The 25380-nt window shown below is 40.6% G+C and overlaps 1 protein-coding gene across 4 annotated transcripts in view; it reads left to right on the top strand.

Annotated features, from left to right (window-relative positions):
- Positions 1–25380, top strand: part of STAT5B (signal transducer and activator of transcription 5B) — a 56294-nt gene that overhangs the window by 16576 nt on the left and 14338 nt on the right. For 3 of the 4 annotated variants that reach the window (XM_032457216.1, XM_032457217.1, XM_032457219.1), the window contains exons 2-7: positions 15905–16042; positions 18711–18867; positions 20119–20208; positions 21140–21314; positions 24489–24619; positions 24851–25002. In XM_032457216.1, coding sequence (XP_032313107.1) covers positions 15915–16042; positions 18711–18867; positions 20119–20208; positions 21140–21314; positions 24489–24619; positions 24851–25002 — 833 coding nt within the window. In that variant the 5' untranslated portion in view covers positions 15905–15914. Of the gene's footprint in view, positions 1–15904; positions 16043–18710; positions 18868–20118; positions 20209–21139; positions 21315–24488; positions 24620–24850; positions 25003–25380 lie in introns of those variants that run through there. The other variant, XM_032457218.1, reaches the window with a different exon arrangement.

The following is a 25380-nucleotide window of genomic DNA, read 5'->3' as shown; positions in this document are numbered from 1 at the left end:
TGTGTATTATCATTGTAACCAGTTTAAGTGTACAGCTCAGTGGCATTAAGTGTATTTACTTGTCTTACAACTATCACTCATCCATCTCCAGAACTTTTTCATCATCCCAGTTCGAAACTGTACCCATTAAACAATAACTCCCCTTCCTTCCCTCCCATAGACTGTGGCAACCACCATTCTTTCTCTGTATTTAAGTTTGACCACTCTAGGTACCTCATAAAAGTGAAATCATATAATATTTGTCCTTTTGTGTTTGGCTTTTTCTTTTCTTTTTAATATGGCCCCTTTGCTTGGAGACTTGATCATTTTTCTTTCCCCTATTTTTAGTTTTAGTATCTAGACCTAGCAAGTAATGGATACACAGTAAGTGTCCAGAGACAAGTTAATTCAACAGCTTGCTGCACGCCACTAGGGGGTTATTAAAGCCTTGAAAATGTGATTCTTAATCTGTATGTCTGTAGGCTTATCTCCTCCAAGTCTTGCTGATAAACCCGCACTGACGGTAATATCAGAGATTAGTCTTTCTCCATGTTTCATAAAGCAAATTGTTCTTCTTCTTATAGCCTGATTATGAACTGGAAAATTACTGGTACATTGTTGTGATTGTTTATAGAGGCATTAAGACAAACTCTCCATGAGAACAATAGCTGCATGAGAGTGTTTGATTGCAGCTTCATTAAGAAATTACTCGCTTCTATTCATTTCTCTGTTTTTCTATTCTCATTATATCTTTCTCCCTCTTTCTCTCCCTCCCTTTCTGTACCTTCCCTTCCAGTCTGTCCGTCCCTACTTCCATCCCTTTCTTCCTTTCTTTTTCATCCTCATTTTCTTGAGTAGTTACTACAGAGACAACTTGGTCCTGTGGTCCAAATATAAGTAAAATAGTTACGGCTCTCATTCATACCTCATATCTCATACTAGTCTGCCTGGAGGGGCGGGGGAGAGTAAGAGAACTAAATCCTTAATTTTTTTTGTAAAGGACAGACACTAACCTGTTGAGGAAAAAGAGAAATATGCTGGGATATCTAATTGATAAAGAAACAAAGAGGAAAAGAGAGGGAGCACCTTGGAGAATGATTTTAAAAGTAACCTGTGCAATTGAGATTTCAAGCAGGATCTTAAACTATGGACTATTTTAGAGCCTCTTAAACAGAATGTTGAACATAGGGTTTGTTCTTCCACTGTATTCCCTGCTCAGTGACACCAGGCAAATCACTTCTGCCTTCCCTGATTCCATTTTCTCAACCTGTAAAATGGAGGGTCACAATTAGTTTCAGAACCACAGAAGTTTGAGCCAAAGCCATGAGAATATGAAAGGTATTTCTAAATTCAATTTTTATGATGTCTGCAAATTCAGGTGTTAGTATGCCAGAGACAGAAGTACAGACAGTGATAAATTATTCAAAACCAAGATTGGCTCCTTTTGGAGAGATGGAAGTGGTTGTGATGGAATCCAGTAGCCTCAGGATCCTGGGATTTTTGAATTTCAGAATGTTAGGAGAATCTTTGAGTCCTTCCTGTTTAAATATGAATGGACATATATTGCAATGATTGGCTTGCCTCCACTTCTCCCAGATAGAGATCACCAGTATTCGTAAAGTTTACTGGTCACAAATAGATTCTTTTGAGGGGGGCATAATTAGATTTTCATTTAGTTATTTACTTACTTATTTACTTATTTTTATGGAGGTACTAGGGATTGAACCCAGGACCTTCTGCATGTTAAGCATGTACTCTACCATTGAGCTGTACCCTCCCCCCCAAAAATAGATTCTTGCATTTCCCGTTCCTTGCCATAGGGCCCTCTTTCAGTTCAATATGCTTTTATTGGCACTTACTTTGGTTTTCTTTACAGCAGCAGCTGCTAATTAGTGACAGCTTTTGAGCAAGCAGCTTGTCATTTTTGGCAGGAGTAGGGGGCCATCCATAGCAATTCAAGACTGTATTTTCCTTTGCTAAATTTACTTTGCTACATGGAAATACATCTTGAATAAAAAATTGTCTGTAGTCAGGGATGGCTGTCTTTCCTGAAATATCTTCCTAAGCTGGCATTTGGTCCTGTAGTTGAAGAACTCTCAGGAGACAAAACATAGGTTCAATGTCTACCAGACCGATGCCATTAGTCCTGAGTTGTCCTGACGTTAATCTACATTGTGGGTGTAGAGCCTCAGCATCTTGTTTTGGCACAGTAATAAATCTTTCTGGATTGTACTTGGTAGTGTGCATGGTAACCGAAGGAGTGAATTGTTGACATACGTTGTGCTTTCCATTTATACTCAGCTTCTTTCTTGAGACATAATTAAGGGAAAGAAACAGTTTAGTTTGTATAAAGAAGAAGCTTTCTTTGGAATTTCAGCTCATAGTAGCATCATCACATTTTGTGTAATTCTCCTCTTTGAAATTGCTGCAAGGAGGTGTTAGCTCTGTTTTACAACCTTGTGGTGTTTATGGAATGGTACAACGTGTGATTACATTTGCCTTGATTAACACCAATGATGAGTCAAAACCTCCGTCACAGTTTCTATAAAGTCTGATTCAGTCCCATTATTCCTATAATAAGGATTCAAGTTAATGACCTCCCTAGTGTTAAAAATAACATCTTGAAGAAGAGAGCTGACCTACCATTCATTTCCCGCAATTTAGGTTCTTTTTGTAACACGGAGGTCTACCAAAATTATATTTAACACCCAGTTGTTGAATATCTACCATGTACCAAGTGCTACGTTGAGGAAATTGCAACGAATGAGACATGGTTCCTGCCGTAGGATAATGTAGTCTAGTAGTTGAGCAGCAGATAACTCAAAACTGCTTTAGTTCTTATGCCCAGAGTGTAGGGTAAATACTAATTCTGGAGATGTAAAGCATTCCATCTTTTTAAAATGAGATAATCAAAATGTAAGTATCATATTGATTTTTTTTATAGCTAAAGGTTTTAGAGATTGTGTGAGACACCTTTCATAGGCGTATAGAATTGCCAGCTGTCCTGGTCCCACATTGTCCCATGACATGGCGTACAACGGTTAAATTCAGATACTGTCTTCCACATCAGAGTAACTATCTCTTAGTGGTAAACCCAAATGATCTCCTAACATTCAAATAATATTTAACATGGTTATTTCTGCATTTGTCATATTAGTGTTTACCAGTTATTGCAGAAATTTATCATTTACATCTTGTCTCTAACTTCACATGCACATCAGCATTAGGTAACTTGATCTTGAATTATTGATATCCTGTGAACAGTTAACTGAGATAACTGACTTCAGTATCTTGTACTATCCTAAGCACTAGAATATTGCACAAGTCGTTTTCTCACTTGTATTAATGATATTCTCCCTTTCATGAGAAAGATTTTCTGCCAGCAGAAAACCCAAATTTAGGATGCTTCCCTAGTAAATATTGGTGATAGATAGTAACGTATCTAATGGAAACCAAATAAGGAATTTGGGAACAAATAAAACAAACGTAACCACTCTGTTTCTTATAGGAAATGTCACAGTGTTAATTCTGACCACAAGTAGTCAGGATCTAGGTTTTTGACCTCAGTGTCACTGGAAAGTTACCCACCCCCAGAAGGGTTCTCGTTATTCTCCGCCCACTCCCTTTTATAATCTAAAGCTTTTAGCTGATTTCTGATTGATTTAGAGGAGTGAAGGTGAACCACCAAACCCCTAATATGGCTTCCTTTGGTCACGTTTGAAGGTTTGTCATCTTGATGTTCTCTGACCTTTAGGGAAAAGAGTCCCATTTAAAATGTTTTTGGATTGTCAAATAATTTTTTTGTATTTATTTGTGAGTTGCACTTTATTTATTCACCTTGTAGCTTTTATCACAAAGCAATCTTAAACCACAGGTGTCATGGTCAGAAGAAGACTCATTTGGTTAGGAGAGGTTTTTAGTAAGAAAAGCTCTGGGGTTGAGAGCATGAGCCCAGGAGGTGGACAGCCTAGCGTTAATCTCAGCTTCTTCACTTACTTGCTGCAGGACTTTGGGCAAATTTTCTAACTCTTAAGCCTATTTCCTCTTGTATAGAATGGGAATAATAATCATACTGCCTCATGGGCTGTCATGAGGATTAAATGAGGATGAGTATAAAGTGCACACAAAAGCGCATGCGGTGCTAAGGGCCCCTTGAATGTTTATTATTACTACTGTTACTGTCATTACCATTATTCTCCTTTCTCATGCTAATTCCTTTGCTGTTATTTCAAGTTTGGTGATTAAGTACAGGAAAGTCTTGTAAATTGAATAGTTGGTTTTGTTTCCAATGTGAAACAGTTTGTAGTGTGGGTAGCAGTAGTTAATTTAGCATATATAACAAACTAATAAGTTCCTCCTTGAACCCCAAACTGTCTTCATTTCAAAGGAGATATTCTCAGAGTGGGGTTGCATGCTCTCCATCATCAAAGCCTAGGATCTTTAGAACAAGAGCATGTCTCACAAAAAGCCTTGTGTCTCTGTTGCCACCACAACCTGAAACTAACGAGTTAGAAACCACATAGAGCTCTGTGACGGGCTGGAAGAGCCCTTCCAAAGGACCCATCACATTTTCTTGTAAGTTGCATGTAGGTAGCTAAGCCAGGAACTGATCTGGTTGAGAAAACTTAAGTCTTCATTTTTCTTTCCTCCTTCTCTTTTATACTCAAAGGATCTGATTTTGTTGCCTCTGGGAAGACTGAATGCATAGGTGCTCACTTAATTTAAAGGAGTCTTTGTGAGAATGCTGTATTGTCTCTTTGAGGGTGAGAAGTCTTTAATACTGTTCTATTACTGTTCAGGATTACTACCTAAAGAAGATTTAAAATCATATTTTCTGTCCTCTTCCCCTTTTTGTTTTTAGTTATACAATTTAGACCTAGCCAGTGCCTTAGCATGTTGGACAACCTATTTGACTTTAGTTTGAGAAGAGGAAAGCGAAAGATTTATTTTTGTATCAGTTAACTAGGGACCTTATATGTTGCCACATTTACTATAGCCAAAATGCCATTTTATTTTTAGGTGGAGACTGCTGGAGCATTAGTATAAAGCCTAGGATGGCTTCAGTCCTGTCCTTTTCCTCATGTTTAAGTCCACATTAAATCTGGTAGTTCTTAACGGTTCCACTGCTGTTTAAATGATATAGCTCCATGTGATCTTATTGTCTTTAATTTGGTCAAGTGAGACACTGCATTGGGTAGGTTTTGGGTCTCACATTTGTTTTGTTTTTCTTTGGAGCTTTACTGGAAACCAAATGCTATTGCGTACTAGCTACAGAAGCAGGAGGGGAAGTTGGCAAGAATTAACTGCTTTCTGTTTGGTCTGTCTGAGGCAGCTGACCTTTTGGAAGGAAATCGCTGCTCTTTGCTTCTTCCTGTAACAGGGCAGCCTGTGAAAGAACACATACACAGAAGGCTTCTGCCGTAATCCTGGCTGATGTCTTGGGGCATAAGCTGTTAGTTGAGAGGTGGGGGGCTGTCAGTGCATTTGTTGTGTGTTGGAGGAACATGTACTGAATTTCATGGAACTAAATTGTGTGTAGATATCCCAGTAGATAGATAGTGAGAGAATATCTTTTTCCAGAGAAAGTAGTTTGTTTTAGCAAAAGTAATTGTAATTTATTGCAGTCTCAGTGTTAATGCTACGGGCAGTTATTCTGTGTGCAGTTTTAATTAATCTTTTTTTTTTTTTTGAGTGAAGGTAGATTTATTCAGAGAGATACTTTGAAAGGCAAGAGAAAGGCCGTGAGGTATGGGGGTTGGGTGCTCAGATTAAAAGTAGGTACACACTCCATAGACAGAGTGCGGGCCGGGCCATCTCTGAAGAGGGAGAGAGGGGGGCGGCCTAATTAATCTTAATGTTGTTGACTGTCCTGGTATCAGTACTGTTTCTTATACTAGATCATCTTTTTTCCTGAAAGGCCAAACATTTTTATTTTCTAAGATATGAGCTCTTATTTAAATGTCATTTCACCTCAGAATTAGACTTACTAACTTCTTATTACACCTGCTACCCATTGGAAAGGACCCACATTTCCTGCTGGACTTGTTTTACTTAGACACAGTGAGGATTGTACCCCACACGTTTACATTTTCTTCAGAAAGCTGCAAGTGGGCTTCAAAATTGGAGTATCCTCCAGTGAGCAGGCAAAGGAACTACCTGATGAGGCATTTCTCTTGTAAAATAAGAGATTTTAGTTTTCCATTATTTTAACCAAAACATATTTAGGTTCATGTTTGTTTGTTTTTGTTTTTTGAAAGGACTTATACTCAAGTAACTGTAAGCAAAAATGAAGTTAATTATGATTTGGTGAATACAGAGAACACAGCTACCTGAAAAGGGGGCAAAATACCATATTCTTCTGCATTATTTTGGGTTCAGTGGATAGGTGCGCCTTCCAGTGTATTACTGGCCTCTCTCCTAGATATACTGCTAATAGTAAAGATTGTTGGGTGAGCGTTAGTGTTGATGTACATAAACAATGTAGAGAGGCACCTCGGGAAAATGATCTGGGGTTTTCCTCAGCAGGGTGGCCCTGCAGAGCTGCTTTTCTGTTCTTGGTACCTGCCTGGCGTGATCTGTTCAACCTTCCTGAGATAGTGAAAAATCCCAAAGAGAGTGCAAACCTTGCTTTGGCTTTAGGTGTAGGTTCTTGGCACAAAGTAAGTTGACATCTGGAAAACCAGATTTCCCCCCAGTTCAGCTGGCCTTTGAATAGGAGCAGAGTTAGGAACCAAATGGTTGAGGCTTACTGGGAGCTGATCTTGTAACTGTAGCCTTCTGGAGGCCTTGAATTGCTATCCTTGAACTATCAAGGGCCTTCAGCTAGGCCAGTTGTGTCCAGGTGTGTCATTAGGGGTAAGAGAAACATAGTTTAAAAAAAGGAATTATTGCACTGCTGGGAGTGGTTTTCTGTGTATTTCATTCTGTTTACAGTTGGTTGCAGGGACAGTTGCTTACTCATGTCAAAGATGAAAAAGAGCCAGACATGAATCTAATAAGTATATGTTGTTTCTTGTCTTGAAATATGACTTTCTCAAATATTCTTTTTTCTTTTCCACGTTTTTTTTTTTTTTTTTTTCAGAAATCACAATTAAACCTCCTAAATTCAAACTCTGCTACCTCTGAGATCACTCACATTCAACCTGGTCTACTTCTAGTTTACTTTTTAAAAAATTTTGATATTCTGAACTTTTTGATAATGAACATTTTCAGACACTCACAAAATAAGTGCAAATAATATACAATGAATTTCCATAGATTTATCACTCAAGTTCAAAAATTACCAAAATTTTGTTACTCCTTTTTCATATTCTTCCACATAAACACTTTTTGTTTCTTCTGGACTTCAAAAAAATTCTTGAAAAAATATTTTTATGCTATTTATTTTTATAGTGGAGAAGGGTTTATTAAATAAAAGAATCATATGAAGTTATTGAGTACAAGGCATTTTAAAGGATTTAAGTAAAATATAAATAGATGTCAAAATTACAAATTAATCTTAGTTATTAATAGTCTTGAACCATTACTTGAAATCACTTATTAAGTTGCTGTATATTTGAAAATGACAGAATTACATTTAAAAAAATATTTGTAACTATTTCATGCCTGACTTAAATAAAGACTACCTAATTTGTAAGAGAATGCCATAACCTGGATACTGTCATGTTGGGAAATACTTCTTCCTGTGTCTTTTGCATGTCCCTTCATGCTTGATTCCTGTGGGATAATGGGTAGTACCAGTTGCCCATGATTATTAAATTTATATTTCAAGCTTTACATTTTAAACAAAATTTAATAAATCAGGAAACTTTACCAAAAAATTGTATCAAAATTTCACCTAAATGTAACAGCTGTTTATAGTTCTCTTTGACCTTTCTCTTATGTGAGTCCTCTAGCATACATATTGTATACACTTTCCATTTAATATTCTTTTATTTACACTTTAAAAAAGTATCTATGACTTTATATTTCAGCATAACCTTTATATTTCATTTAAGTTGTTACACAGTATTCCATCAGATTAATGTGTTACAGGGGAAGGAGGGTATAGCTCAAGCAGTATAGTGCATGCTTAGCATGCACGAGGTGCTGGGTTCAATCCCCAGTACCTCCTCCAAATATAAATAAATAAACCCAATTACCTCCCCATCATAAAAAAAGAGAAAAAAATCATTAAAAACAAGATTAATATGTTATAGTTTGCCTTCCTACATTGTGGTGGGAATGTAAATTGGTGTACCACTGTGGAGAACAGTATGGAGGTTCCTTAAACAACTAAAAATAGAGTTACCATATGCTCCAGCAGACCCACTCCTGGCCATATATCTGGAGGAAACTCTAATTCAAAACAATACACACACCCCAATTTTCATAAGCAGCACTGTTTGCAATAACCAAGACATGGAAGCAGCCTAAATGTCCATCAACAGATGAATGGATAAAGAAGTTGTGGTGTACACACACACACACACACACACACACACAATGGAATACTACTCAGCCATAAAAAGAATGAAATAATGCCATTTGCAGCAACATAGATGGACTTAGAGATTATCATATTAAGTGAAGTAAGTCAGAGAAAGACAAATAACATATGATACCACTTATATGTGGAATCTAAAAATAGTAATACAAATGAACTTATTTACAAACTGGAAATAGACTCACAGATATAGAAAATAAACAGTGGTTTCCAAAGGGGAAAGGGAGTAGGGGGATGTAAATTAGGAGTTTGGGATTAACATATACACACTACTGTATATAAAATAGATAAACAACAAGGACCTACTGTACCACACAGGGAACTATATTCAATATCTTATAATAACCTATAATGGAAAAGAATCTGAAAAAGAATATATATGTATATGTATAACTGAGTCACTTTGCTGTATACCTGAAACTAATACAACGTGGTAAATCAACTATGCTTCAATTTAAAAAATACAAAAAAATATTGTTACAGTTTAACCAGTCTCCTATTTTGGACATATAGTCTATTTCTAGTTTCTCACTATTGTATATCATACTGTCTAAGTAATGGTTGTTCCTGGAAATTGACCTAGTGCAAGGTGCTCTTCAAAGCAAACTGTGCTAAGTGGAAACTCAATACTGTAATTCTCAGTGGTAAGAGGGAGGCTGTGAACTTTAATGAGGAAAATATTGGGAACATATGTAGATTTATTAATAAATGGTGTTAAAAAAAACTTCAGAGCAGTAAGGAAGGGATTATCTTTCATCTAAATGGTAAAGAAACTTGGTATATTGTAGTAGCTTAGGAATTTCTATTTCCTGAGCTAAAAGATTCGACCTTTTCAAGAGATGCATTCTAAGATGAGTTGGTCTTGATTAACAGTATAAAATGAGTACAGATATAAACCTTCATGAGAAATTCTGAGGCTAACATGGGGCTACATGGCATTTTTCATTCATTTCAAATCATTTTTACTTTTCCATAATGCAGGTCATTGTGGGCTGTAGTAAATATTTTTCATTGTCTGGAAAATGTTATTGATGTAGCTTCTTCTCAAATGGGTTGTTCAAATTGCTTAATAGATTTCAACACAGAGATAATGGTAACACACATGCATTCAAGCTGCAAGCCAGTGTGGTGCGAGGGGGCCCTTCTCCCTCCTTCCCCTTTCCTCCCTCCCCCCTCTTCCCAGAGTAATATGTAATGATTTGGCTGTGATGTAAAGATTTATGACTGATTGTCTTCCCAGAATATTATCATCCCTATGTTGCCTGGCAAATTTTTCCTTGTTTGTTTCTTTGTGAGCCAAGTACCTTTATTCTTTCTGTTCTCTTCCCATCTGTTTAATAATCTGATTTTGTTAGAGAATTGCCTTCCTGATTACTTATAAAGTAGTATTTAGTTTTTGTTTAGTTTTTTTTTTTTTTTTTTTTTTAGAGCAGATGGCTCTGGTATTGACCTACTTCTAGATGGGATAGTTTTACTCTACCCTTCTTACTTGATGTTAGGCCTATTTTAATATGAACAAGGTCTTAATCCTTTATTGCTGCTATTAATTTTCTGTTCCTCCAAGTTCCTACCATTAGGTAATCACCGCCACTGAATACGTGTATTGGCAGTAAAGTAGTCAGCACTACCAGGGAACTTCCTCTTTCCAGAGTCCTTTAGTCATTAAAAGGTGTTGATATGGTTAACAGTTTGGAATCCTGGTTCCTTGCCTTATAATTTTCAGATCAGAAGCAATGTTTATATATCTTCTGTTTCATCTGCCAGCTAGCCCAAGCCTTTGCCCAAATCAGAGCCTACTATTGCTATTGAGTTTCTTATTCATTTTGTTTCAAGTTATAAAATATAAGAAACGTGCAGAAAAGTACAAAAAATAATATGACAAACTACTACCACAAGTCCTCAAGACAAAGGCAGCATGGTGCAATGGTTGAGTACAGACTAGGGCCAGATGCTCAGATCCAGCCCACATGGTACCCTCAGCAGTGTGGGGCCTGCGGCAAATATTTCACTCTCGAAAGAAACTCATACCCATTAAAAGTCACAGCCAATTAAAAAAAAAAAAGTCACTGCCCATCCCCACAGCCCTTGGTGACCACCGATATACTTTGTCTCTATGGGTTTGCCTACCCTGGGCATTTCATATAAATGGAATTTGCAATATGTGGCCTTTAATATCCAGCTTCTTTCACTTAGCATCATGTTTTTAAGGTTTATTCATGTTGTATCAGTATTCATGCCTTTTTATGGCTGAATAATATTCCATTTTATCTTTTATTTTTCTATTCATACCCATATTATCCATTCATCTGTTGATGGACGTTTCGGTTGTTTCTACTTTTTGTCTATCATGAATAATGCTACTATGAACATTTATGTACAAGTTTCTATGGACTTATGCTTTCAGTTCTTTTAGGCATCTACCTGGGTGTGGAACTGCTGGATCATATGGTAACTCTGTGTTTAACCTTTTGAAGAACCTCCAGATGGTTTCCAAAGTTGTTACACCATTTTACAATCCTATTTAATTTGCTGAGCCTCAACTTCTTCATCTATAAAGTGGGAATAATAATAGGGCCTATGTCCTAGGGTTTTTGTGGGAGTAGATTTGTAAAAGCACTCATCGTTATAAATAAAATAGTGTAAGTGTTCAGTAAATGATAGCGAATGACATTAAATAATAAATCTGGATGGTGGATAAAAACACTAATAAATGTTATTTTAATTCATTTTTCATTCTTATTTCTGGAATTTATTGATTAGATGAATCAAAGTATTCATACTTAATTATTAGAAGTAAGATATGTCCTTGGAAGGAGTAGGAAAAGGCACGGCTCCCTGCTGGCCTAGGCTTCTCTGCCGGAAAAGCACATCTAGGTGGATGTTCTTTCCTGGAGTTTAGTGTTCTTATGGCAGCCTTGCTCTCCTTACACTGCCCTTCACAATCCTTAATGCTCTCCTTCAGAAGTGAGGGAACAGTTCTCCCAGGGCCTTACCACCACTCTCCATCAGTTCTCATCTGTGGAAGTCCTGGTACCAGTGAAATTAAATAAGAAATAGGAATACCATCTTTTAAAAGAAAGGTAAAGTTTATACAGCAAGACATGGGTTAAGGAGAAAGTTTGATAGCAAGAGCTCTTTGTGGAGGACTGACTTTGGAAAGGTTGCTTATTGAAGTGAGTTAACAGTGCAAGTGGGGAAAAGGAAGCCACCTTTGGAAGTTTAAGTTTGTAAGAGTTAGAATAATATTAAGCACTTACTATGAGCCAGACACTGTTTTAAGCTTTTACACATATTAACTCATTCTTACAACAACCCCGTGAGAGACTTAAGAATTATTTTTATTCCCATTTTACAAATAAGGAAACTGAGGCACATTGAGGTTTAAGAGATTAAATCTTTTGAAGAACTCTCTTTTGCTGAGTTTGCCATTATCTCCAAAACTTGAAGTGCATTTTAGAGACTTTGGCCCTGGGATGGGATGAAGAATAAGAATAAAATGCTTTAAATTATACACGTGAATCCAGCAAACCAAATCCCTGCACACATTTAAAACCCCCCACTCCCATCCTGGGCTAGAATTCATCCTCACAGTTGGCAGATATGCTTTGGGAACCTTCTCTTGCCATGTCCTCTACTTCTCCTCCCTGACAGTTTAGCTATGGCATGACCTTGACAGCAGTGTTCTAGAAGTCTTCAGAGAGAGTGGGTTAAAAAAAAAAACAAACCCAAAGGTTTATATTTTACTTTTAAAAGGGAAAGCATCTAATTAAAAGGTACTAATTATTAGAACAAAATTATCCCTAAATCCTACCCACTCATATCACTTAATTGTGCTAAGAGATATTCATTTCTATGGTTTTTAATAAGCCTGTAACATTATGAGCTATTAGACTTTGAAACCCTTTTTCTCAAGTGCCTGAGGGTCTGCTTCATTTGGAACTCCTATGATAGATCCAGATATATGAGGTCAATGTAGATACCTTATGGTTTCAGAAAGTACCAGATTCTGCATCCAAGGTTGTTTTGGTTTTTTTGGAATGCTTATGAACAGTAAGAGTGCAACCAAGCAAAGCTCGAATAGTTCTCATCTTTGGCTAAAAATAAGATTGTGAATCCATTTCCCAGTCTTTAGAGAAGCCCCTGTGATGATTTACCAAAGATACAAACCACTTCCCTTGTCAGAACATCATGCATTGAAGATGGAGTTGCCTGTAAATAAGCAGAAGAGAGAGTACTGAGGACAGAGGTGCATTCACTGCGTACGTGGGGTAGCCTTCGTGGGCTGGGTAAGTGCTAGCGAGCAAGGACAGGTGTCAGCTTATACCAGGTGTAGGCTTAGGCTAATAATGAATGTATGACTTGTGTGAAGTTTTGACATGTATGAAGAAAAGTACTACTTAGAAGGATTCTAAGTTTTATTGATACAGTTGAGGGGAGGAAGTAGCTTTTTTCTAAACTGCATATTTTAAATCGTTACATGATAATCTCTAAATCATCTCATATTCCATGTGTGTGTAACTCTTAGTTAAAAAATAAAATAAAAATGACTCTGTACTATTTAGTGTACTTTTGTTTTACATTTTTGCAGGGGGGAGGGAGATTAGGCTTATTTATTTATTTATTTGTTTATTTTTGGAGGAGGTACTGGGGATTGAACCCAGGACCTCATGCATGTTAAGTATGCTCTCTATCACTTGAGCTATACCCTCCCCTCTTATTTTACATTTTTGACTGGCGGTAAGCAAAATCTACTTGCCAGCTCTATCAAAGCATTTATTTGTAGTGAAAGTAGATTGTATTTATCAAAATAAGGTGGTTACCACCTTATTTACCAGCTATTATCTTTCAAATGGCATTTTAGAAAATAACTATTATTACATGTTCATATTTAGAACCATAAAAATATTCTGAAAAATTCTGAGAGTTCAGCATTCCACTCTGATAAAAACTAGGAACTAATATAAAACTTGACAAAATAGTGTGATATTTATGTTGTACCCCTATGTGGCATATCACCATAGTATTTCTTTCTTAAAACGATAATAGATTACTGGAATATGCTCAGCCAGCAGGACATATGAGATACTTACCAAATATTTGATATGTATTTATTCACATAGCAAATGTTTATTGACTACTCACATGGCAAGCCACCATTGTAGGCACTAGGGACAAGTGGTGAACAGACGTGCTCCCTCACTTAACTAGTCTTGGAGTTCAGTGGGGAAGACAGACAGAAACAAATGAACAAAAACTTAAAGGGAAAATTACAAATTGGGCCATATGTTACTAAGGAACAGATAGGCCATTTTTAATACAGACATCCAAGTCCTAAAACCTGTTTCATTTTCCTGACTTGGTATTTCATCTGATACCTTGTTCCATAAGATTTTGAAGAGACCTGATAGATTTGACCAAATTGTGTATATACATTTATTTCTTCAACAACAGTAAATTTACTGAATGCTTATGTGCCAGGCACAGTTCTAGGCCCAAGAGAAAGAGCAACAAACAAAACAAAGTCATCGTGTTTGTGGTGGTTTCACCCCGGTGGGAAGTCAGTTAACAAATATATGATAAATGTCAGGAAGTGATAAATGATACCAAGAAAAATAAAGCAGACTGAGAGGATAGAGAGTGAAAGGAATACTATTTTATTTGGATAGACTGAGGAGTCTCTGAGGAGATAAACGTTTTCCCACAATTTTCCTTCTTTTGCCTCTTGGGTCAGTTCAGTTAATGAACGCAGGATGCAAGATGATTTTTGTATCTATTGGTACCACTCACGTGTTCATTAAGAGAGCTATGGCAAGGTCCTTCTTCTTTCCAGTTCCTTACCACTAAAAGAGATTAATACCTGAATTCTTTTCTTCATTCCTTTATCATTCTTGCCTGTATTAAACGCCTAAGCATGTTCATCCATTCCCAATACGTCCCTTTACCTTTTGTCTAAAAAACATGCTTTGGTATCTGTTCCAATTTTCTGGCTCTTGGGATATGAATCATCTGATTAAAGATTATATTATACAATTAAATGTCTTCCAGATGTTTGATTGTGTTGTGGGATTACTTCTGGGGAGAGCTCTTTTATCTAAGTCTTTCTCCTGGTAAACTCTCAGACAATGAAATTTGATGTCTTGGGTGATCTTACAGTGATCCCAGCCTTAATGCTCAAAAGCCCTAAATAAAATTGTACACTGCTCAAGTGTTCTATAGCATAGCACAAATCTAAAATAGGTAACTGGCACCCACTCTGCACGTCATTGTTGGCTAACTAACTTGTCCCATAAATAGCTCTGTGTTATGCGATCGGACAACTACGACTCAGAGAAGGGATTTTTGTTTCCTAATACACTTGTGTGGTCTCTGGTATTCAACAAAATCAAGGTGTGATTCACCCGGACCTTAACTATGACACAGTTCTTGGGAGACTTGTGCAAATCAGTAGCCAAATCGTTTTGGACAGGATTCAAGATAGCCCTGTCTTATACCAAATTCCACATTATGGATCACAGTGTTAGAGCACGATTCAGTTTTAGTGTACATGAAAGTAATGTTGATGTCCCAATGTGGCTAATCCCGGAGAGTTTTAGCCAAATGAATTAAAAACTCTCTGGTGAGCCTGAGAAAGCATTACGGTAGTTGTATAAAATTGTTTTTCTGAAATCAAGGGTGTGTTTTTAAAAACTACCCACTATTGGAATATAATGGTTCTTCTTTCTAAGTCTTAGCTGCAGTGTATTGTTTTTATGTCTGAAAGATTTTTAAATGCTATAATTTTAACAGAACATTGCTTCATAAGTTCCTTATTGGTAACTCAGAAGGTGAACCTTGGGGTTATTTTTCCAGATAAATCTGTGCCCTTTATGTGCAGATCATTACTGCTTAGGTAAACAGTGATAATACATAGGGTTCAATCCATGCTTTAGATATTTTCACTTTTCTTTTACTAGGTCTTTTTCAGAATGGCAATGTATTTATTGCATTTCTTAAAAGTCAGAATACCAAATCTAAAACAAGTGATTTTTTTTTTTAATTCCTGTGCTGCTTCTTTGTCATTACTGCTGAAATGCTGCTTACTGTTGCTTCATGTTGGAACAAAAGAAAAGAAAGAATATGTCTGTATCAAAGCTATAGGCAGTTCTTCCCTGAATCCTGGGTTCGTACTTTTGCTTGTGGGACTTCAATGTATTTTACAGCCAGAACTTCATAGACCCAGTTATATACCCAGTTACATCGCCATTTCAGTGGCCACATTGAATGGCTACGTTTTGAAAACATTTTAAGGCTAAAATTCAATTCAGGAGTACTGATCTTTCGTCTACTGAAAGGGCTTAAATGCCTTTATCTCTGGCCTTTAGTACTGAATATTTACTCTGGTGAATTTAAAAGGGGAAGGGGGAAAAAAAACACCCAAACCACTGATTGTTTATTTAACAGATTATAAACCATGGCTGTGTGGATACAAGCCCAGCAGCTCCAAGGAGATGCCCTTCATCAAATGCAAGCTTTGTATGGTCAGCATTTCCCCATCGAAGTGCGGCATTATTTATCTCAGTGGATTGAAAGCCAAGCTTGGTAAGTGAACAAAGTTTTTTCCATCATATTTTGTGAAGCACAAGTATATTGGAGTTTGATTGGAAAGATGACATAATGAAGACTCTATAAGTTGTACACTTAAGAAAGAAAATTATCTGACCCATGAAAAGATATTGAACCCCATCTTAAATTTTAGGAGGGTGGAATAACTGTTGAGGTTTTTGAAAATTAGATTTGCTTCCTTTAATAGTAAATTCTGGCTGAAAGCATTAGAGTATTGCTGCTAATAAAGAACAGTTAACAGATATGTTCTGAGTGCCAAGCAGTGTTGTAGGTAGTAGAGTTCATATGAAAACATTGAGGCTCTTGTCCACAAAGAATTTAGTGCTTGATGATGCAGGTAAGGTATGGGTATGCATAAAATGTAATAAAGTGTATCGTTAACAGACTAAACAACAGACACTTTGGTGCTTTCGTATGTATATGTAATATATATACACAAAGACTAAAGGACAGTACAAGGTAGGGGAGGGGATAGCTTAGTGGTAGAGTACGTGTTTAGCATGAACAAAGTCCTGGGTTCCATCCCCAGAACTGCCATTAAAAAATAAATAAACCTAATTCCCCCACCTCAAAAAAAAAAAAAAAAAAGCACACCTAAATGTTAACAATAATTATGTCTTGGTGGTAGATTTAACAAGCATGTTTATTTTTCTTGTTTCCCAAATTACTGTTTATATACCCAAGGGGAAAATTGTTTTAAATTCTTTTAGATTCAGTACAGTGCAGTAGATTGACAACAGGGCTTTTTAATCAACAACATTCTTGCATACCAGGGCCTAGGCACCAGTTGGTTGGTTACCAGTCTCCAGCTGATCTGACATATTCGTCAGATACTTCAGGCCTCCACATCGTGGCCAGGAAAGTGGGGTTCCTCTTTGACAAAGCCCTGGAGAAACCTTTATGCCACTGTTTGAGGAGAGCTGTATGCCTGTCAGTAATGTTGCCTTGGGATAATTGCGATCGTTAGTAGCAGATTTCTGTTCAAACACTGGAGAGCACCAAAGGAAGGCAATTTTCTAGGCAATTAAAAAAACTCAGCCTCATGTAATTAAGTGAGAAAAAAAAGGAGCTAGATTTGAGCATGTCAGCTGTACCTTGTTTAGTGCTTTTCCATTTCCTTTTCATTTTCTTTTGTATTTCACAGATTTGGAAAGTTCAGAAAAACATTAGTAGGAAGTTTCTGTTGATCCAAAATTTCATGTAGTAGATTTCCCATGCAGTCTTCTTACTGAACGAATGTTGAAAGACTTGATAATAAGGAAAACCTGAATTTTATTTAGTTTTGGTTTTCTTAAGAATATAAATATTTTAATTAAAATATCTTCAGTTCTTCGTGTTTAAGCTTGGAAGATTTTTTTGTTTGTCTGTTTTAGTAGAGAATTAAATTTTCAAGTACAAGAACCAGTAGTGCTTGGTTTCCATGAGTTTTGCTCAGAGACTGGCTCTTCTTAAGAGTGGGTTTTTCCAACCAGGAACATTATTGCCAGTCAAAACTGAGGTGCAGGGCTGCCTTCATTCTTTCCAGGCTTTTATTTAGACATATTTTATTTAGTACATAGCACATGGATATTTAAAGCTTGGTTTTCTATACTGCCTTCTCCAAAGTGCAGATTTGAGCATATTATTTGATGATATGAATTATCAATGGTTTGGTATACCTGTTTGTGCCTGTTTGAAATTAGTTGCTTACTGACTTCATGGGTATTTTAGAGATGATGAGCTTCTTAGCTACTACCAGATCTCTTGTTTGGCTCCAGACCCACCAGCAGTGATGAATGTTATTTCAATCTGACAGCTGTTTGGTTTCTTCAGTGAGCTGAGTTAAGTAATTTAGTACTGCCCAATAGCAATTGTTGCCTAAGTTGTTTTTAAAAAGCAAGAGAGAGTTAGGGAGTGGAGGGAAGAGTGGGGCAAGGAAGGGAGGGAGACCATCCAACCCCTGACACCAGTTAAATGGCTTTTAATTAATACGAAGTTCATAGAGTGGCTTCTCTGGTTCATTGGTTCATTTCTCTGGTTCATGTAAGCATTACTTATATGTCCCAAATCCACAACAAGTGATGTAAATGTCTAACTTGTCTAAATACTTGTGGGCATCTTCTGTCTTAATATCCCATTTCCAGGGTTCCTTAGAAATAACAATAAATGTTGTTTCACCTGTCTTTTCTTAAGAAACATTCTGTGTGAAGTTAGCAACACATAGAACTAGTTGAGGCTGGAAAAAACATGTAGCACATTCTTGACCCTGTGCCCCCTTACACCCTTGAGGGGGTAACTATAAATAGGAAATTATCAGAGTCCTTATTTCCTTCAGAGTACACAAAGCACTTTCCTTTTCCCTTCATTCCTAGAAGCAGATAGTATAAGCACCAGAGCAAGTCAGTCGGAGAAAGGAGAAAGGCCAGTACATTGCAAAGAAAGAGGAAAAGAAAATATACTGTCCATTCCACTAAGGTAATTAGTGCATTAGGAATAGGTTAATGTAGGTATCTAGTCAATTTAAATTAGAATGTTTCTGAAAATTTGCAGTGAGCATTATAAAGAAATCACTTTAGCCAAAGAAAAAGTGTGATGCATTGAGGCTGCATTTATACAGGTTCGTGTGTGTGTATGTATACATATGTATGTAATTTTTTTCCCCTAGGGACTCAATAGATCTTGATAATCCACAGGAGAACATTAAGGCCACCCAGCTCCTGGAGGGCCTGGTGCAGGAGCTGCAGAAGAAGGCGGAGCACCAAGTGGGGGAAGATGGGTTCTTACTGAAGATCAAGCTGGGGCACTACGCCACGCAGCTCCAGGTGGGTGTGGGCTCCCGGCCACGCAGCCCCAGGTGGGTGAGGGCTGCCGGCCACGCAGCCCCAGGTGGGTGAGGGCTGCCGGCCACGCAGCTCCAGGTGGGTGAGGGCTCCCGGCCATGCAGCCCCAGGTGGGCATGGGTTCAGGGCCACGCTTCATTCACTTTCCTACAGGGTCGTTTCCTTCATTTAGTTCTGCCAGTAGAGATTTTCTTTCCCTTTTTCAACCCAGCGTCGTTGAGTCACATGTGACATGTATGAAGTTCTTAATTATTTGGTTTTGTGGTTGTAGCTGCCTTTTTAAAACTTTTTCTTTGCAAGTAATTTCAGATTTATAGACAGTTGCAAGATTGATTCAAAACAACCCCTATATATGCTCCAAGTCACCTGTTGTTAACAGTTGCTTCATCACATTCTACACACACACTTTTTCATCACTTGAGAGTAAATTGCATACATCATGTCCCTTTGCCCCTACGCACTTCAGTTTGTATTTTCTAAGGATGGGAATCTTCTCTTATGTGTTATAGTACAGTTATCAACCTCAGGAAATTGAACATCAATACAACACTTTTAGGTAATCTTATATCTATATTTCCATTTTGTCAACTGACAATGCCCTTTAGGGCATTTTCCCCTCCAGTCCAGGATCCAGGTCAAGTTATCTAGTTATTATGCATCTAGTTATTATGTCTTGTTAGTCTCCTTTAATACAGAATTATTTGTCAACTTTCCTTCATTTCATTACATTGACATTTTAAAATAGTTCAGCTCCTCTGTTTTTTAAAGATAAAATGAACCTTATTTGGGGTTTTATGACGCTTCCTCGTGATTAGATTCAGGTTACAAGTTGCTGATCAGAATTCTCAATAAGTAATGTGTCCGTCTCAAGGTTTCACATCCAGAGACGTGCAATGTCCATCTTACCCTCATTGGTGCTAGTAGTTTTTTGATTGCCCAGTCAAGGTAGTGTCCAGTTTCTCCTCTAATATAGCCTTTTTGAAATTTATCCTGTTTCCAAGCATGGCATCCTTACTTTAGGCAAATTAAGAGGCAAGAAATAAAATAATTTTACCTTCTTGCTGCAGTTGGGTTTCCCACAATGTGGCATTGGAGGAGCAGCTTTTCTCATGATTACAGCATTGTGTCTCCAGGAGTCTCCTCCGTCATAAGATCTGGCCCCTGCTCTGAGGTAAGGTTCAATCCCATAGCATGGAATGGAACAGAGTAATGTCTGCTGTTGGATTCTTTCAGAACACCTATGACCGCTGCCCCATGGAGCTTGTCCGCTGCATCCGCCACATCCTGTACAATGAACAGAGGCTGGTCCGAGAAGCCAACAATGTGAGTGTCCCATCAGTATGGGGAGAGGAACTGGGAAGTCCTTTCTTGACCAGCTCTTTCTGGACCCAGCTTTGCCAGGATGACTCAGTGTACAATATTGGTGTCACTATAAACAGAGCATTGTCCTAAAGGGCACAGAGGAAATAGAGATTAGTCTCTGATGTTAACTGATTGGTAACTTGCTGGGATCACAGCCACAAAACCGTGTGAACTAGTGCAAAATAATTTAACCCCAATGTCTGAGGAGAGACATGCTTCTGTTCAGGTGAGGCTACTTAGGAACAACTTCTGCTCACCCTCCCTCTCAACCAGATATTGAAGGAAAGGATCAGACCGGGCCAGTTCAGTGTCTGGATCCACAAAGTCCTTGTTGAAGCCTCCCCTGTAACTGCATTTGGAGTCTCCAGTGGGGTCTTCATTTGGGGACACTGCCTGTGAGAGGTTCATCCTCTCCCCTCTGTCACAAGGTCTTGAGGGAGGACACAGATGATGTGCGTTCACACAGTCTTGTCCCCCACTGTGTCCTCAGCACCCGGCACAGACGTGGTATCCGATCAGTGAACGACTAAAATGAGGGGTCATCATCGTTAGTAGGAAAACCCAGGTAACTCCTAGGATGTGTTGGGTTCTAGCCTCTCCAGAGAGAATTCAGGTGGACCCGGAGTGGGATACTCTGGTGGAAGCCAGAACTGTGATAGAAGTTGCTACAATGTTTTATGAAGGTGCCACCGTCTGCTGAGTCACCTGTTGCTCCTCTTTTCTCATAATACCGCAACCCTCACAAATAACATTTTCAATTCTCTGCCTCAAAGTTTAGCTTGTGGCATCTCAACCCAGTTACAGGTGCGAGCATCAGCTCTCCCTTGGGACTAAGGCCCAAGGCTTTCTCCCATCCTCGCCACCAGCTCACCGCTGCCTGATCTGTCTCCAGGGTACTTCTCCGGCTGGAAGTCTCGCTGATACCATGTCCCAGAAACACCTTCAGATCAACCAGACATTTGAGGAGCTGCGACTGGTCACGCAGGACACAGAGAATGAGTTGAAGAAGCTGCAGCAGACTCAAGAGTACTTCATCATCCAATATCAAGAGAGCCTGAGGATCCAGGGTAAGGCCGGCGTAGGAGGGCAGTGCATGTCTGGAGGACGAGAGGGAGGACAAGAAAGAAGCTGGTTGGATAGGAAGAGAACCAGTCCTCCACTCAAGAGGCATTTACCTCTCTCTGGAGTAGCAGAGAATCATTTGCATTGAAGACAGTGCTGGGAGGTTGAGGCTTTGGAAGGGAAGAAGACAGGTGCTTGTCCTTGGAGAGCATGGTGTCCCACCTGGGCTTCCCATACCCGGGGAGCTGCTGGTCTGGTGGAAAGCATTTCCTCTTGCAGGAAGGAGCGCACAGACTAAGCAGACAGTATCAGACAGCACTTTGTATATGGCAGGCATTTTATAAATACTGCTTAATTGAAATATTAAATTTTCTAAGCAGGGACAGTGTAAGGGCCAGGGGGCTGTGTTTCACAGCTTTTTATGTTGTTCTGTGCAGAGAGACTGTCCTGGGGCAGAGCACGTAGGATATCTCAGCCATTACAAAGGTTTTCCTTCGTGGTATAAATCCTACAGGTACTTGGTACAGAGAACTTCAGAATCAGTCTTAATGATATTGAGCCCCACCAGTGCCCCCTGTTGACCTTACAGAGTCTGGCAGTGTAACTTTAATACAGGCCTGCCTAGGAGACACTACAGGTTCAGTTCTAGTCCACCACAGTAAAGCGAATATTTCAGTAAAGCTAGTCATGAATTTCGGGGTTTCTCAGTACATATAAAAGTTATGTTTACACTACACTGTAGTCTGTTAAGTATGCAATAGCGTTATGTCTTAAAAAAAACCATGTACTTGTCTTAATTAAACAATACTTTATTGCTAAAAAATGAGCTAGCCATCATCTGAGCTGCCAGCAAGTTGTAGTAGTAACATTGAACATCACTGATCACAAGTCACTACAATAAATATAATAATAATGGAAAAGGTTGAAATATTGTGAGAATTATCAATATATGAAAAAGAGAAAAGAGGTGCTGGGAAAAAGGGACTGAGAGACTTGCTTGACACAGGGTTGCTGCAAGCCTTCAATCTGTTAAAAAAAAAAAAAAAGCAATATTTGCAAAGTGAAATATATTGAAGCACAGTAGAGGAGCCAGATATATCTGTAGTCTCTGCTCCCAGCTTGCAAGCCCAGCTCAAAACCTCAGAGAAGCCTTTGCTTAACCAGCCACACAAATACACAAGCCTACACATACCATGTGCTCCTCTAGTACCGTGCATGTGGGCTTGATTTTAGAACTACATTGATATTATTAATTAACTCTTGTCTTTCCCCCTAGAATATAAATTCTTTGAGAAGGAACTGTGTCTCTTATTTCTGTACTCTCAGACTAGCACGTTGCCTGAGTCATAGCAGGTGTTGAGTAAATTGGGGGAATGATTCTAGCACATCTTTCTCCCATCTGAATCCACCCCAGATTGACCTAAGAGAAAGGACAGCCCTCTTCCTAGATTAGGGAACAGGAGGTTTCAGTTGTTATTTCTACCCAAGGCCTGTGACTGGTTGACAGTACTGATGATCCTGTCCTTGGGTCTTCTGTTTCCTATTTGTGCGTTTGGGTTTGGATTCTGGCTGGGTTTGTATCCAACGTGCAGTGTCAGCTCAGTCTCATTTATCAAGTGCACCCATCAGAAACGCAGACTATTGATCTGTTTGCGCAAGGGAAGTCTCAGCTCCCTCCAGTGGAGCAGACAATTGGCTCACGTTTTCTGGCGTCCCTCCCAGAACTTGTGCAGATTGCCAGGAGAGACCTAAGTGGTTCGCTTGCACAGGGAGGTCGGGCCCGGGTGTCGGGATCACCACCTCCTCCCTGCGGGTGGCAGGATTCTGAGGTGGCCGTCCAGGTTATTCTGCTGCGTTCCTTGCCTGGACAGTACTCTTCCTGCTCAGTCCCCTGCAGTCTTTATGGAACCGTGTTTCTCAGTTCTCTTCAGTTCTGGGCTTTCCTGGCTGTCCAGAGCTGCTTTAGTCTGTCCCAGAGTGTGCGTCCACGGGGGCAGGGCCAAGGTCAGTGTGACATGGCCCTCAGAGGCCTGCCAGGAACTTGACCAAGACGTGCTGACGCTCACGCTTCTTGAATCAGCCCCAGGGAGAACACTGGGATGTTCAGAAAGGCTAGTGGCCGGGGTAGGAATCCCAGCATCCAGGATAGTGCTTACCTTTGGAGGGAGGGGTGGGTCTGCAAGCAGGGGAGGGTGTACAGGTGCTTGGACTGTGGGGATATTTGATTTCTTAAGCTGGATTATTGACACACAGGTGTTCCTGGTATCATCCTTTCTACTTCCCTGTGTCTTAAGTATTTCATAACAGATTTTTTGAAAAGGGAGTCAGCGAGGCCTCATTGCCTTATTCCTGCCATTGATGAGATTCCCAACAGCTGGTGTGGAGAGAAGCTACCTCCTCTCCTGAGAGCATTTTGCTGCTTTTGTGTCCCCAGTGGGCCTTGGTCCCTCTCCCCACCTCTGTTTCCCCCGGTTGGTCAGCTGAGCTCACAGTGGCCCAACCTGGACAGGCATGTTAGGCACCTTCAGCACCAGGACAGACCCCTCCTTCCCGAGGAGAGGCTGCTGCGCCCGGGAGTCGGGGCAAAGCCAGCGGAGCGGGGCCTTCCTGACGAGGCTCTGCCGTGTGAGGTTGGGGCCGAAGCTGCTGGTCTCCGCCACCCTTCAGTCCCGTCCTGTAACCATTAAGCATAAGGACTGCCTCTCACCTGGGGCGTACCCGTGCCAGGCAGCTTCTGGAGTGTTTTCTGTGTCATCCCTTGTTTAACCTCACGGCGGGCACAGAGGCAGACGCTGGGATTCTCCCGTTTCACCCACGGGGAAACTGAGGCATAGGAGAGGGAGGGGCTTTGCCCGAGTTCTCCCCCCTGGTGAACGGCGAGGGCGCACTTGGGACCAGGCAGTGTGGCTCCAAGCTGGACCCTGGGTGGGGTGGGACGGCTGTGGGGAAAGGGATGCCATGGGCAGGATCCTCGCCAGCTGTACCCCAGGCCTCCGTCCCCCCATTTCCTGGAGAGGAGCTCAGAGTTGGGGGGGCCAGGCAACGGTGCCCACTCACCTCTGGGCACCCTTGGCTGTAGAACCCGACTCGCCGTTGGTCAGATGTGTCCCTGGAGGGTCTTGCCCGGCTTCCTGCTGGACTGTGGGAGATCATGGTTGCGGTGTCTGTCCCTCCTCTAGCTCAGTTTGCCCAGCTGGCCCAGCTGAACCCGCAGGAGCGTCTGAGCCGGGAGACGGCCCTCCAGCAGAAGCAGGTGACCCTGGAGGCCTGGCTGCAGCGCGAGGCCCAGACGCTGCAGCAGTACCGCGTGGTGAGTGGCTCTGTGTCCCTCTCCTCCCAGGTAGAAAGGTGACATCCCAAGCTGTCCTGGTGACCCCAGAGAGGGAGAGAGCCAGGAGGAGAACAGGAGGCCAGGTCCTCTCCTGTAGACGCCTTCGAGGCAGAGCCGTGGGGGAGAGGGGAGGGGCCCCACCTGCTGAGGGGGCCTGCAGGGTTGTTCTCTGGGAGCCCAGGAGGGCCTGCTGTCCCCACCGCCCTGCAGGAGCTGGCCGAGAAGCACCAGAAGACCCTGCAGCTGCTGCGGAAGCAGCAGACCATCATTCTGGATGACGAACTGATCCAGTGGAAGCGGCGGCAGCAGCTGGCCGGGAACGGAGGGCCCCCCGAGGGCAGCCTGGACGTGCTACAGTCCTGGTAATGGGTGTGGGGGAGGCGGGCAGGGCCCAGAGTGGTGCCACAGCTGCTATTCTGCTTCCCGCCTTTACACGTGCAGCCGGCTCCCTCTGTCCTGGCGCAGGTCTTACTTCACTGGTGCTTCTGGGTCCTGATAAGGACTTTGGTGCCCTGATCCTGGGCTACGTCCCCATGAGGGGAGTCACTGGACCGGGGAGTGGGGCAGGGCCTGATGTGCAGTGTGGCGCTCAGGCTGATTGGACCCAAGTCAGGGTCATTCCTCCTGTGTGCTTCTGGAAGGCGGGGCAGCTCTGCTCTGCCCGGTGGACAGGAGAGGTGGCTAAGGTGCCAAGGCTTCCTGGGGGTGGAGCTGGGTCTGGGCCTCCTCCCCAGCCTGGG

The sequence above is a fragment of the Camelus ferus genome, chromosome 16 (assembly GCF_009834535.1).
Source record: "Camelus ferus isolate YT-003-E chromosome 16, BCGSAC_Cfer_1.0, whole genome shotgun sequence".
Lineage (NCBI taxonomy): Eukaryota > Metazoa > Chordata > Mammalia > Artiodactyla > Camelidae > Camelus > Camelus ferus.
This window is presented reverse-complemented; position numbering and strand designations above follow the sequence as displayed.